The sequence below is a fragment of the Gossypium hirsutum genome, chromosome A05 (genome assembly GCF_007990345.1).
Source record: "Gossypium hirsutum isolate 1008001.06 chromosome A05, Gossypium_hirsutum_v2.1, whole genome shotgun sequence".
In the NCBI taxonomy this organism is placed as follows: Eukaryota; Viridiplantae; Streptophyta; class Magnoliopsida; order Malvales; family Malvaceae; genus Gossypium; species Gossypium hirsutum.
Window position 1 is genome coordinate 88,178,104 of NC_053428.1, and position 14,819 is coordinate 88,192,922.

Below are 14,819 nucleotides of genomic sequence, written 5' to 3' on the forward strand. Positions count from 1 at the left end.
TCACTTATGGATGCGAACGCCCGAGCTCGTTGAGTTGAGTCCGAGTTCGCTTATGGGCGGGTTACATGATTGCTTGATTGAATATGTGGCACTTATATGCAAATTATCCATGTATCAGAATTATATTCCGATGTGTTCAACGGGTAAAGTTCTACTCAATGGAGGAATATTCGAGATGTAAAGAGAAGTATTGGTGAGTGATGTGAAATGGATATTTTGGACAGGTATGTATTTAACCCTCGGGTTGAGTATTGATACAACCACTATAAGGTAATTGATCAGAAATGTGATATGTGTTTTAGTGATGTATGCTAATGTTGATTGGTATAACTGTTTGTTATGTTACTTATTATTTGCATATGAACTTACTAAGCATTTATGCTTACTCCCTCCTTCTTACTCATTGTAGTTTTGGACAAGCCAGCTCAGGAGTCGGGATAGGTCGAAGGCTCAGTCACACTATCCGGAAGACTTTTGGTAAATGGCTTGTAAATTTAAGTATGGCATGTATAGCAATATACCTATTTTGTGTAAATGATCTTATGGTATGGTTGTGGAATGGTTGAGGAAATGCTTGATAATGATAAATTATGAAAATGGTTAGTGTAGATTATGTTTGATGTTAAGGAAAACTATTGAGATACTTAGTGCATAAAAACTCATAAAAAGTATGAAATTTGCCATAAACAGAATACTGCAGCAACACTGATGCGAGTTTGAAAATTTATTAAAAATCATAGCAATTGAATTTGGTGATGGAATACATATCAAATTGAATCTTATTATGTCTAGTTTCACATGAAATAAATGAAACAGGTAAAGGAATTATATGTTAGAAGATATTTGAATTTTAGTAAAACAGGGTCATAGCAGTTTTTGAATCCCCTGTTCCAACTTTAGAAATTCATTATAAATTATAAAGATATAATTAGGTGGTATATTTTATATCCTCAGAATCCTTATTGAGTCTAGTTTTAGTAGAAACAAATCTCATAGTCATATAAATTTTGTACAGAGAGAAATGTGGTTCGTAGTAAACAGAGGTCAGACCAGTCGAGTCCTGAAACAGGGGTAACTTTAACTAATAAACTGTACTAATTGGCCCAACCAAAAATTCTAGAAAAAATTTAGTAGATAGGTATATGAGTCTAGATTCAGGGAAAATTTACGGATCTTGATTTTGAGTTTCGTAACTCGAGATATGATTTTTCTTGTGACTGTGACGCAAGTAGCTTAAAAGCTGTGAATGTAGAAACAATAATCCAAAGTTCTAAAAATGTTAAACTAAGCTTAGTAACACCTCATACTCGACTCCGGCGATGGTCTCGGGCGTGGGGGCGTTACAATATAAATGTGAATCTGCATATGTTGCAGATGGGATTTAGCTCGGACGAGTAATCCCGATATAGCCTCTCGAGCATACTGATATATCTAGTTCCTGCGAGCATTTTGATCGGTAGTGATATTGCATTTGTTGCACATTACCGCAGCTCTTTGTGAGCATCCTAACATACGATCAGTTGTGATCCTGCACATAATACGGAGACAAATGCAACTCTTCATGAGCGTCCTGTTAAGCTCTCTTGAACTCTCTGTTACCTTATTCGAAGCTCCCTAATATTATCCCTTCGGAGATATCTGAAAGGCTCTATGAGCTTTCTGAGTAAAAACTCTTATGAGTTTCCTGATTACCTCGGATAAGTGTCCTGTTACATGATTACATGGCTTGTATGAGCATCCTAACATGTGGTTCGAGAGTATGCTCCCTGAATAAGAATTAACGATTTATAGATATGTACACCTTGAGTGTACTATTTAAGTATTCATCGATATTTCAATAATTCAACGGATAAAATTTCTAACAAGAGAAAGTGATGAGATAAATAAAATTATATTTTAAATGATTCTGAACAATCCGATGAATTGTTTTATGATGAGCTCATCTATGCTTATTTGATGTACATGAGACTAACTTGTTTGATTGAGTGTATGTGTTTAGGCAATTTGCCAAGTTGATGGAAAAACATGTCATTGTATGCTTAATTTTAATAAATGAGATTGGTAAGTTTCATTCCTGTTATACGAACTTACTATGCATATAATGCTTACTAGGTTTTATTTTCTCTGTTTTATAGTGCTCGGAAGCTCGTGAAGGTTGGAGATTGGTTGGAGCATCATCACACTATCCATTAACTTGCTTTGGTATAAATAGTAAACTTATTTTGGCATAATGGCATGTATAGGTAACTTGGCTATTGTTGGCATATGAATGTGGTTTGTAAATTAGCCATTGGTATGGCTAATAATGTTTTGTTTTGATATACTTATAAGATTATATTATGGCAAATATCTATGTGTTAAGTATATTGAATATGATTGATCAAGTTATAATTAACATATAAGTTAAACAAATGTAAGATTATAATCATGAATGCATATGATAAAATATCATATTACTTATTAAAATTGGTTTCGATTTAATGTTTGAATTGGCTAGTATATACTTGTAAGTTTTGGTGTAGGTTATTGACAAATTTGGGTGAGAAATAAAGCTAGGAAATGACTTTATTTTGTCTATACGGGTAGGCACACGGGCGTGTGTTACACACGGTCTGGCACATGGGCGTGTGGTTTGGTCGTGTGTCCCCTACATTTTAAATTTGAGAAACAGAATGCTCAAAATTGAGCACAGGGGCAGAGCAGAGACACGGGCATGTGTCTCAACCGTGTGTGCTACACGGCCTAGAACACGAGCATGTGTCTTGACTGTGTGAAACTTGCACTTAATTTTGAAATTTTGAATTAACCACACGGCCTAGCACACAGGCGTGTGGCTGGCCATGTGGCACAAGTCAAAGAGTTACACGGGGTTGGACATAGCTTGTAACACGGGCGTGTCCTACGGTCACACGAGCGTGTGTATGTTGTATCTAGGAAAAATTTTGGAAATTTCACGAAAAATTCTCGAAGTTCCTGATTTAGTCCCGACTCAGTTCCAATCTTTATATTGGGCCTCAAGGGTCTATTCAAGGGATAATAAGACTACTTATAGAAATTAAATAGCAATTAACATGAATTATCTGTAATTGTTTTGTAAACTCTAGTAATACTCTGTAACTCATATTTCGGCGACAGATACGGGTTAGGAATGTTACATATTTAATTTAATCATGTCTAATATAAAAAAACTTCAATCTATAACAACAAACAAACTTTGAATAATTGTATCTTCTTCTGAATTTTCATGATTCAATCATCATCATCATTATTATCGATTTGTGAAAATATAAACGATTAAAATTAAAACTTACCTTAAACAATAGCAGTAGCCATCACAAAACAATTGAATTACCTGGGGTTTGAAGACAGCTGCGTGGCTAAGTTCCTTGGCTAGCTTTCTTTTCAGCCTTTGAAAGAAAATCCTCTTTTTGGTCATTCTTTTCATACGTAAGCCGCATCTACCCCATCTCTAAATTAGATGGTTTTAAACCCACTTCGAATTGGATGCAACCAACAATTGAATAGAACCAATTGCAACAGCCACCAATTGCCGAAAAATAAAAAATAATAGCAGCAAGGAACAATTGCAAAGACCTGAAGAGCCAGCGATTGAATAGAACCAATTTAGTAGCCACCAAATGCCGAAAAACAAAAAATAATAGTAGTAGGGAGCAGTTGCAGAGATGTGAAGAGCCAACAATTGAATAGCAAAACAGTTGTCGAAAAAAAAATAATAGCAGTAGGGGGTTGCAGAGAGGTGAAGAGAGAATTTTAATTAGAGTTGAGTAATTTTTAATTAGGATTTTAGGGATTTATTATTAAAGAAATTAATTAAATGAGGTGTGAATAACATGTAAAAATCAATTGACATGTCATTAAATTATTAGGAAAGGATACAAATGACGTGGTTGATTGAAGCATAGCTTTTAGGTAGCAGTGAGCAAAACTTGATTCAATTTGAAAAATTAAAAAAAAATCGAATTTTGAGTTAATCGAATCTAAGTTATTTGATTTATTTGAGTAAACTCAAATAAGCAACTTGAATTTCAAGTTGGATTTTACAATTTGAATAATTCAAATAACAGATTGGTCTAAATGCCCTTTTGGTCCCTTTGAATTTTAAAAATGAACAAATTAGTCTCTCTCAACAAAAATCACAAAATAATTTAAAATAATTTTCAAAAATTTAAAATAATTTTTAAAATTTTGAATATTTATAAAAATTCCAATTTTTTTAAAAAAATTTATAAAAAATTTAAATAATATATAAAAAAGTTCAAATTTTAAAATTTTCTAAAATAATAAATTATTCAAATTTATCATACTAAAATATCTTCTTTTTTTTCTTATTTTGCTTTGAAAAAGTTTTCAAACATATATGGTTTCAATTTGTTACTTTATGTGTTATAACATAGAATTAGTTATACTGTAACAAAATTTCAATTTGGCACGTTTAATTCTTAATTTAACTCGAATAATTTCACTCAATTCGATTCAACTTGAATTTTATTTCATTTAACTCGATTCGAAAAAAATTCAAATCAAATTAAGGTGATAAAATAGGATTCATCAATTCAATTACCTAAAAAAAATTTTTACTCAATTCGTCTACTACTTTTAGGAAGAGAACAAATGCGCAAAGCATTAACTTGGTTAAGGAGCAATTTTCAAACTACCTCTCCTTAGGACGTTCTTAATTTCTAGAATTTGCTTTGTATTTGTGGTACTCCTAGTTATGTAAACCTTTTGCTGGTAGCTAATATGTAAGGGTACGCCTCCAACAATATTTTAATTTTGCTTTTTATGAAATCCAGTTCCCTTTCCACCAAATATATATTAATATAGATATCTTTTATCAATATAATAGAAATATTATATCGATTTAAAATTGTGCATAATTGAGAAATGTAATTAAATTGATAATTTAAAAATTAGATTATTAAGATATTTATCATACAAAAATTTTGAAGTGGGTAAAACTCCATTAATTTTATATTGATGTAAATGAATCACTCCTCTTAATCTTTTAAATAAAGATAAATTATGCTCCAAGTCCTTTACGTACATTTAAAATTTAATCTCTCCAGTTTTATTTTTATGAATCTAGTCATTTTAACTTTTGAATTTAAAAGTCTAGATCCGATTGCTAATATTATTAAAATTCTTATGTTATATTCACTGGTGACATTTTGGGAAAAAAAACTCAATTACTTAGTATACATATAAGGAAAAAAATGTAAATTACTAAATTTTAATGATATTAACAATTAAACTTGTTTTCTTAAATTCAAAAATTAAAGAGACTAAATTACTTAAAACAAAAATAAAAAAAATTAAATTTCAAATGCAACTTAAAACTTATTTTACCTTCGAAATAAAATTATATGTAAAAGAAAGACATAATAACAAATTTAACTTCTAATATTTACTTCTTTTCTAACTTTGCTGCTATTTTCTTCTTCTTTTTTATCACTTCTTTTGTAACATTGATCCTATTTTCTTTTATTTCTTTTCTTTTTTCACTTTTAACTCTCAATATTTAAATTTTAGTCAAAACTTTTTTTTTCTTTTTACAGAAAAGTTAACTAGACCATTAATATGGCAACCTACTTGGAGTTCATGTTTACTTAATAAAATACATAAAAATTATTTGAAAAAAATTCAAAAAAGATGAAAAAAAAAGTTCATAATAACATTATCCAGCAATTAAGTACGGGTGGCCAGTAAACTTGTTAAAATTTTAAGAGTCCAATCGAAATTTTCCATTGGAAAAACAACAAATTGATTAAATTTTGAAGGTTTAGGACCAAAAAAAGAATAAGGCGTAAATATTAGGGGTTAAATTTATCGATAAGAAAAAGGATGAAATCAAACATCAATAGCTCATTATAATAAAGAGATGTGCTAAAGCATCTGAAACCGAGATAGTCTCACTGTACAAATATGAAATGGAATGCAAGCAATTGCAAAATCTTCTCTTATGCTACATCATATGGATCAAGAGGAAGTCCTTTTACTCTTTTTCTTGGCCGTTTTCGCAATCGCATCGCATATCTCTTTCTTCCGTTTGTTGTTATAGTTGTTGTTGTTGTTGCCACCTGTGCTCATTGCACTCTTACTCTGAAGCTCCAAAGCATCCTTCACAAAAAATTTTAACCTCCATAGGGTAGATTCACTCTGCACAAGCAATAAAGTAATTCACCAAGTCTCAAAACAATTCCATACCGAAACCTTGATTGATCAAATCAAAAGATATAATTATCGGGATTATCTGATTATACCTGAGCATCAATGTCAATCTCCACTTCTTCAGCCATTGCTTGAAACGCGGGATTACTTTGAGCAATAATCTCCAATGCTTTATTAAGATCCTCCATAGACAATCGGGCTATGGCTGTCCCAAGATTTCTCTTCTCTTCGGTTGACATTTTCCTAAAACATCATTTACAAAACTTGATATATTGTTCCCAAATCCGGTTTTTATATCTACATAAACATCTATAACGGTATATATACAAGGCAACTCACAAAAGAACACTCATCAACCTTAACCTGGTTCCTTCTTTTATTTCAGAAGCCCAACTTATAATGGCAATCCTAACCGCAAGTATTTGTGGACAATGCTAGTCAATCGTACATAACAATAAACAACAAATCTTACCATTCAAAAGGCTACGATAAAAAACCTACAGATCATTTGACTCATCTGAATTATTGTCATTCTCACTTGTTTACACAAAAATAACCAACATATGCACTCCGGATAGTCGAACATGTACCGAAAAAGACAGGGAAGTATAAACAAAGATAAATACTATCATATCATATAAATTTTTGCTAGACTGAAAAACAGATGAATACACATCACACTAGATAGCAAAATTTTTTGAGGTCTAAAACCAACCTGCACTTTTGGACGACTGTTTCTCTGAGATGTTCCAAATGTGTATCGACCTCGTAAAGCTGAAAAGAATTTGATATTTTTTTAAATATTTAGGTGATTGAACTACAGTATGGCTAGGAAAACTGATGCCAACAGTCCAGAAGATATTGACAAGATGTGTTTACAGTGCTAATTACATTTTGAAATATTTTTAAAAGCGAGTTGCTGAACTTTAAGATACCTCATTGCATAAATCCCGGACCACTTTCGCATGAGCAGCTTCTCGCACAAGCTGCATATCTAGCTGTGCTTCCGCCTCCTCCTCATCTCGTCTTTTCTCCTATGAGCACAAAATACAGGTTTTCCATTTAAAATGTCAGGAAAAATAGGAAATATTTCCTGGTTTTCTTGAGCAAAATATATGCTACTGAATCCAGGGAAGTTATTGAATACAAGCCATGAAATCCAATCCCGAGATAGTCGTATTGGGATAAAGCCCAAATGAGCTTTACCTCTTCAGTGACTTTAGGAAGAAGAAGCTGCCATTTCTCCTCAAACTTTTCCAGCAAAGTTTTGGCCATTAGATGAACATCACTTCCTTCATCATTATATTTCATTGCATTATTGAAAACCAATCTTACATCAGCACATATATCTCGAACATTCTTATATCCGGTACCATCCTTGGCCTCCATTTGGTTTTTTATCGTACTGAAGTCCATTGGCTTTTCAATAATCTATAGCACAGAAAGTATTAAACAAATTGATCAATAAAAGGACACGAATCAATACAGAAAATCATCTAAAAAGATTCAGGAAAACACTAACGGCATCCTTGTATGTAACTTGGACTTGGCTGTAAAATTCAAATATGTTTGTGTGTCCAATATGTTATGTTTAATTTTTTCCAAGCTCTTCCATGTATTTGAAAGATCTTTGGCAGGTCATACTCATATCTCCATACCCATATTTGAATATGTGTTGGACATACGTACTTCAAACAAGATGAAGAGTCAGAGCAACAATGGTATCTGCAGCAATATTTCCAAGTGGATACTACAGCTTGACATGCCTATAAATGGGACACTAAAAGTCTGTAATACTTCTACCTCACAAGTTCAAAAAAGCATCATAATATACTATCTTAGAAATGCCAATATGATGATCCAGTTTATGCATCTTTATCACCTAAGCAGAGGTAAAGTCCATAAAGAAATAATATTCTTATTTGTCATGATGATAGAATGGGCCTCATCTTTCAATATTGCTTGAAAAGAAGTTGATATGGTCAAGAAATGCAGGTGCAAGTGCCGCATGCCTTTAAAAATGGCTCAAGTTATAACAGTCTTGTGTCAAAAAACATGTCAAATACCATTCAAATTCATAGATTATGCTCATCCCTAAGCTCAAACCAGAAAAATAAGAAGTTAAAAGCATGTATTCTGGAAAAATGAAGGAAAAAAAACGCAATACAATTACCTCATAGTAATCATGTAAACCAAGACCTTTGACATCTACAGGTTGCATAAACGGCCATGCCCACTTGTGCTGTGTGATCTGAAAGGGGAAACACACACACACCAAAAGCATTTACTTCGAACCTATCAAATAATAGGGTTAACAAGCACATTCCCACATTTACGGTTTAGCTCCTTTTATATAATCTTGGCGGGGTGGATGTGGGAAGTGGCACAGAGCAATTGTTATTCAACTAGTAGAAGCACGACCAGCAGTCTTCAATATATATCACAACATAAATAACTTCCTCTATGTTGCATGATATAACTCAGAATAACAGCAACAATTACATCAGCAAATAAAAAAATTTCATGAAATTGGAAAAAGATAATGTTTGAAATATCCACCCTTGTATGAAATGCTTAGTTAGTTTAATTGAACCAGATAAGAAGATGGTAATGGAGTTTTCAAGAATCTTAAACCAAAAGTTTAAATTAATTATAAATGCTAGAAACAAACTTCAAATAACTGCTATAATTTCTAATTCACTCATTACCAATGTTTAGCTTGATTGAAGATGTCAAAGACTTAAAGCAGCCCGGCTACCAAGTATATGCTAGGCAGAAGACTTAAAAGCCAAGATCATTTTGATTAAGATAACATTTACAGCATAAGGTAACTGAAATAAAACAAGCACTTGCAGAGAATAAATGGTTACCTGACGCACTATTGTGCCAAATTGGCGCATAAGCTCTTGCATTCTCTTTGCAGCAGCAGCTTCCCGTCGTGACGCATCTTGTTGCTGCTTTTTAATGCTTGGAACTTGTCTTTCCTTATCTCGTTCCTTTCCCATGGAGCTTCCTTTAGAACTGCTCTGTTGCTTTTTACTTGAACTCAAGTAGAATTGTTCCACTTCATTCACCTTTTGCTCAAGCTAAAAGAAGGAAAAAAAATTAACCAATAGTTCAATTTAAATTGAAAAATCCAGAAACTGAGAATCCATAAGCAGCATGCTTTTTCCTTTTTGAAACTAAAGCACTAAGATCAGCATTGTATTTACAAAATTTATGGAAATAGTCAATAGAAGCTAAAACGGTACCATATTATATGCAATATAAAAGTACATTCACTACCCTATTCATTATATACTTCTATTTTGAAGGTTATACTCCTACATAACAGTTAAACAGATACCAACAAGTGCAATTATACAATTATTTTTAGTAGTCAGTCTTTTAATTGTAAACCACTAAATAAACTCAAGAGGAAAGAGATGTCATAAAGTCCTAATTTATCACTTACCTCGTCAACCTTTTGAAAGATTTCATCAACCCGGAATTTGAACTGCTCCGCTTCCGCACTATTATCTTTCGAAATTCCAGCTTCAGCAATTTCAAAATCAGGAATTGATGCCATTACCTGTTCCATCTAACCATAAAATGGAAGAGGAAAAACTAATGAATGCCATGTAACTGTTAGATCATAAGCATATACCAGTAGAAACATATGCAATCATGGAAGTACAATGAGAATACATACAGCAGCAATACCAAAAGGAAACAGGAAAATTTGAGGAAAAACTATACAGGACATATATCACTATAGTTTTGAAGGACAAAAAATTCAAATTTCTTACAATTATCATAGGAAACACCATTTTCGAATTTGTATAGCCGTTAGATAAAAAAGCAAACTTCCCCACAATTTTGCCAATCAAAATTCAAAATTCCCAACATCCCCATAATTCCTAAAATGAAGAAAAACAAGAACCCAAAATTCAAAAAAGCCTAATGCATATCCACCTATTCAAACTCATTCAGTCAAGTCTATAGGTCTTACATTTCAACTTCAATACCCCCCTCCACTAAAAAGAATTAGAAGAAAGATTGATGTTCTTTAAAACAGAAACACTAAACAAGTAAAAAATAAACCCAAAAAAGGGGGACATTTTAACCCCTTTTTTTCTTTTCTTCTTTTTTTTTTCCTTTTGGAGGGGGTCAACATAAAGATAAAAAACCAAAGGTTTTCAAGTAAACCCCATTATCAAATCAACCCCAAAAGAGCACAAAAACTAATCAAACTTCCAAAAAAAAAGAATGATTTGAAGACATGAAAGAGAAGAACAAGTGCAAACACATTCAAATACGTATATAAGGTATGGATAAACATAAGAAAACGTAGAAACGTAGAGAGAAAAAGTTACCAGAGAAGAGGGGGGAGTTCAATTGAGAAAATGAAAAACCGCTTATAAAGGAAATGGTAAATGAAAAATGATTGAAGGGAGAGTTTCGCTTTCAAGTTTCAAAGGACTAGTCGGCCGTCGCGTTTCTACTGCTCTGGGTGCGATGCGCGTTCGGCTCTTATGGTTCTTTTGTCTCCACCAGAGGGAAACGATGCCGTTTTCTTTTGTAATCTGTTACATCACAAATATTATGATCTTGTCGTACAATCAATTATTAATGTAAATGTGGTTAAATTGGTAAAACTTCCCTGTACTATTCATAAATTTAGAATTTAGTCTTTATATTTTTGTTTTTGGTAACTTAGTTTCTCTACTCTTTAGATTTCAAACAAAATTCAAGTTCATATTAATTTTAGGTTCATTACAATGTCATTTGTTTAGTTATATTACACAAGTGAGTATTTTTTTATTTCAAAATGTCACTATAACAAATTTAACAAAACAAATTTAACAATATTAATAATTAAACTTGAATTTTAAAATCTTAAAAATAAATGGACTAAATTACTGAAATTAAAAAGTACTAAGATTGAATTTTAAATTTGTAAAAAAGTATAAGAAGGTATGACATATTTTTGTGTCATTAAATTACATATTTTAAGTCTAATCATTAAACTATTAATAATAAGTTTGTGATTTAATGATACATATCAGTTCAACTCGAAATTAAATAAAAAATTTAGAAAAAAATTTATTATAAGGGTATTTATGTATTTAATAATTTTATAATTTTTAAACCTTTTGGGAATATAAAATTTCAAATTAAATAATTTAAATTAAAAAAATTAAAATGAATGAGTGGTAAAATTAGAATATTTAACATCCAAACCTTTAATATAAAACCAAGAAAATGAGAAGAAAATAATATTTATCTTATATAAGCTCCATCTCCAAAACAAAGAAAATGTGCCAAAATCCAAACCAAAACTCTTAATACCTGTACTTATCAGTCAAGTTTAATCTATCAATTAATATTTATTACACTTTTTTTACTAAATAAATGTGCATTAAAACAAACCAAAGTTTAGATATCAAAATGCTAGGTGTAACAAACATTCAAAGCCAATAAGAGTCCAGGAATCCACCTAAAATCTCCTGTATTTAACATGGACACATTTTAAAGAGTTTGAAACTACACAACGGACTCACCACCGCCTATCAAGAACCCAGTTCTGCGAACAATATCCTCCACAAGACGGTGATGACTTGAAACTATAACTATTTAAACAACTGACTATGATGGACATAACAAAAGTTATATTGTAATGATATAGTTTGGTTGGATCAACTAAAACCCGCACGGTTCACTTGCCACCCTTCTTGGCAGCAGACTGTCACCTTGGCTCCAGATGGATCTTTCTTCTCCACGCTCTTGATAACGCCAACAGCAACAGTCTGCCTCATGTCCCTCACAGCAAAACGACCCAGTGGGGGATACTCAGAGAAGGTTTCCACAACCATGGGTTTGGTGGGAACCATCTTAACAAATCCTGCATCACCATTCTCCAAGAACTTGGGTTCCTTCTCAAGCTCCTTACCAGAACGCCTGTCAATCTTGGTCACCAGCTCTGCAAACTTGACTGCAATGTGGGAGGTGTGGCAATCAAGGACAGGTGCATATCCATTTCCAATCTGCCCTGGGTGGTTCATGATGATGACTTGGGAAGTGAAACTAGCTGCCTCCTTGGCAGGATCATCCTTCGAGTTCGAAGCAACATATCCTCGCTTCAGATCCTTCACAGCAACATTCTTGACATTGAAGCCAACATTGTCACCTGGAAGAGCCTCTGGAAGAGACTCGTGGTGCATCTCAACAGACTTAACTTCAGTGGTCAATCCAGAGGGACCAAAAGTTACAACCATACCAGGCTTGAGGATACCAGTTTCAACACGACCCACGGGGACAGTTCCAATACCTCCAATCTTGTACACATCCTGAAGTGGAAGACGGAGTGGCTTGTCAGAGGGTCTCTTGGGCTCATTGATCTGGTCAAGAGCCTGGAGAAGAGTTGGACCCTTGTACCAATCAAGGTTGGTGGACCTTTCAATCATGTTGTCACCCTCAAAACCAGAGATGGGGACAAAAGGAATCTTCTCAGGGTTGTAACCAACCTTCTTCAAGTAGGAAGACACTTCCTTCACAATTTCATCATACCTAGCCTTTGAGTATTTGGGGGTTGTGGCATCCATCTGTAAATGAAATAAATAGATATGTCATGCAAAAAAATAATTACTAATTACAAGGAACCAATTAGAAACTACTGAACATAAAAGCCTGAATGCAATGACCTACTTGTTGCAGCAGCAAATCATTTGCTTGACACCGAGAGTGAAAGCAAGCAGAGCATGCTCACGGGTCTGTCCATCCTTGGAAATACCTGCCTCAAAACCTCCAGTGGTAGAGTCAATGATAAGGACAGCACAATCGGCCTGGGAGGTACCAGTAATCATGTTCTTGATAAAGTCACGATGTCCAGGGGCATCAATGACAGTGCAGTAGTATTTGGTGGTCTCAAACTTCCACAAGGCAATATCAATGGTAATACCATGTTCACGCTCAGCCTTCAACTTGTCAAGCACCCAAGCATACTTGAATGACCTCTTGTTCATCTCAGCAGCTTCCTTCTCAAACCTTTCAATGACACGCTTGTCAATACCTCCAAGCTTGTAGATCAAGTGACCAGTGGTGGTTGACTTTCCAGAGTCAACATGGCCAATTACGACAATGTTAATGTGAGTCTTTTCCTTACCCATTCTGCAGTATTCCCTTCAAGCTGCACCAACATACATATCAACAAAGTCAAACTAGAATTCTACACATAATGATCAGCCAAAAAGAGCAACAAGAAAAACAATGAACATATTGAACCCAGTGCAGATTTACCCCCGTCCCCAATAGTTACTTGAGCTTCACCACGGGCTTAAAGTTGTGGAAAAGTCATAAAAAATTAACATCTGATCCAATACCATAGTTCCATATAAAATCAAAATTATGTTTGCTATTTCATCCAAAGGCCATTTCTACTTCATGCTTTCAAAGCAAAAAAGAAGCAGCAGCCAATAAAATAATTAAGAATATCCAAAGTGAAAGTTAGTACTAAAAGCAACAAAGGGATGTAAGAACAACCGATAATAATACCTACAACTTTTAAAGAAAGAATAATTTTAACAAATTTTTAAATCCAAAAAAGCCAAAAACGAAAACTGGATAATAGACTAATTCCAAACAATAAAATCATATCAAACCTACCAAACAAATATGTAGAAATTTTCTAGTCTCATAATTAGAAAAAGAAGTGATTGAAACATAGAATAATTCACAAATCACAACAAAATCATAAACAATATTCACAAATTAAAATTTGAAATTGACTTAATTAAAAATCATAATTCATTCATATAAAAACAACATACCCCGATCCTAAAAACAACAATTTTCATTAAAAAAAAAAGCATACGAGATATCATCATTACAACAGATACAAAACACAAATGAGTTAAAGGAAAACAAAAGAAAAACGAACTCATTCCAGAAATAACGCACCAAATGGACAGGAAATTACGATAGAAAAAGAAAATAAGATCTGTATAAGCTAAAAATAAGGAAAAACAAAGACTTTAAAGGACGAAGGATTAAATTAATAAGAGAAAAGTGGGAATCGAACCTTGGAGAAAGAGTGCTAGAGAGACCGGCTAAAGCCCTAAGCAAAAAGAGAGACTATACGAGTGTGTTTAGGGTTTAGAATATATACATATATTATTCAAGCACGAGTTTGAATTTGAGTATGAATATACTTTTAAATTGATTAATATATTATTGAATTTGAGTTTCAATTTTATTAAAATTTATCATACTTATAAATAAGAATTTTAATTTTATTAAAAAATTATTAAATAAATTCATATAATTTATATAAAAAATAAAAAATAAAATTTTATATTAAATTGTTTTATATTTACATGATTATGTTTTCATCAACCAAAAAAAGAAAAAGAAAAAGAAATATTAGTTTTGTTTTAAATAGTGCAATTTAATTATTTATATAGCAAGTAAACTTATATTTCATATATAATATTTTATAAATAATAAAATTTTATAATATTAATCTAATATACTTTATTTATACTAGTGAATAATTTAATTTACTATATATAACTTTTTTATACTTTTACAAATGCTTTAATAATAATTAAAAAGTATTAGGACTATATTTGAATTATCAAAATAATTTATTT

At 32.4% G+C, this 14,819-nt stretch overlaps 2 protein-coding genes across 4 annotated transcripts; both read right to left on the reverse strand.

Annotated features, from left to right (window-relative positions):
* Window positions 1-5,863: 5,863 nt before the first annotated feature.
* Window positions 5,864-10,734, reverse strand: LOC107926131 (transcription factor GTE6). 3 transcript variants are annotated; one of them, XM_016856948.2, is made up of 9 exons: window positions 10,545-10,734; window positions 9,644-9,769; window positions 9,060-9,275; window positions 8,363-8,440; window positions 7,396-7,620; window positions 7,125-7,223; window positions 6,905-6,963; window positions 6,282-6,432; window positions 5,864-6,177 (listed from the first exon to the last, which is right to left on the reverse strand). In XM_016856948.2, the coding sequence occupies exons 2-9, from the start codon at window positions 9,767-9,769 to the stop codon at window positions 5,998-6,000; spliced, it is 1,134 nt and encodes a 377-aa protein (XP_016712437.1). In that variant the 5' UTR covers window positions 10,545-10,734; the 3' UTR covers window positions 5,864-5,997. The 3 variants fall into 3 exon arrangements, with proteins under 3 accessions (XP_016712437.1, XP_016712444.1, XP_016712425.1); XM_016856955.2 differs by having other exon boundaries at window positions 9,644-9,760; window positions 10,545-10,719; XM_016856936.2 differs by lacking the exon at window positions 10,545-10,734 and adding an exon at window positions 9,978-10,013.
* An 886-nt stretch (window positions 10,735-11,620) lies between these two features.
* LOC107926159 (elongation factor 1-alpha) lies at window positions 11,621-14,368 on the reverse strand. The gene is made up of 4 exons (XM_041112012.1): window positions 14,249-14,368; window positions 12,877-13,357; window positions 12,804-12,816; window positions 11,621-12,773 (listed from the first exon to the last, which is right to left on the reverse strand). Exons 2-4 carry the CDS (start codon window positions 13,335-13,337, stop codon window positions 11,868-11,870), a joined length of 1,380 nt encoding a protein of 459 aa, XP_040967946.1. The 5' UTR covers window positions 13,338-13,357; window positions 14,249-14,368; the 3' UTR covers window positions 11,621-11,867.
* Window positions 14,369-14,819: the final 451 nt, after the last annotated feature.

Bases quoted from the DNA above. Each gene is read 5' to 3' on its own strand.
- LOC107926131 (XM_016856936.2), bottom strand. From the start codon at position 9,998: ATGGTGTTTCCTATGATAATT. The intron at 6,433-6,904 runs GTTGGTTTTAGA...ATGATGTTTTAG, and splicing joins ACAGTCGTCCAAAAGTGCAG to GAAAATGTCAACCGAAGAGA. The intron at 6,178-6,281 runs GTATAATCAGAT...TTGCTTGTGCAG, and splicing joins AGATTGACATTGATGCTCAG to AGTGAATCTACCCTATGGAG.
- LOC107926159 (XM_041112012.1), bottom strand. From the start codon at position 13,337: ATGGGTAAGGAAAAGACTCACATTAACATTGTCGTAATTGGCCATGTT.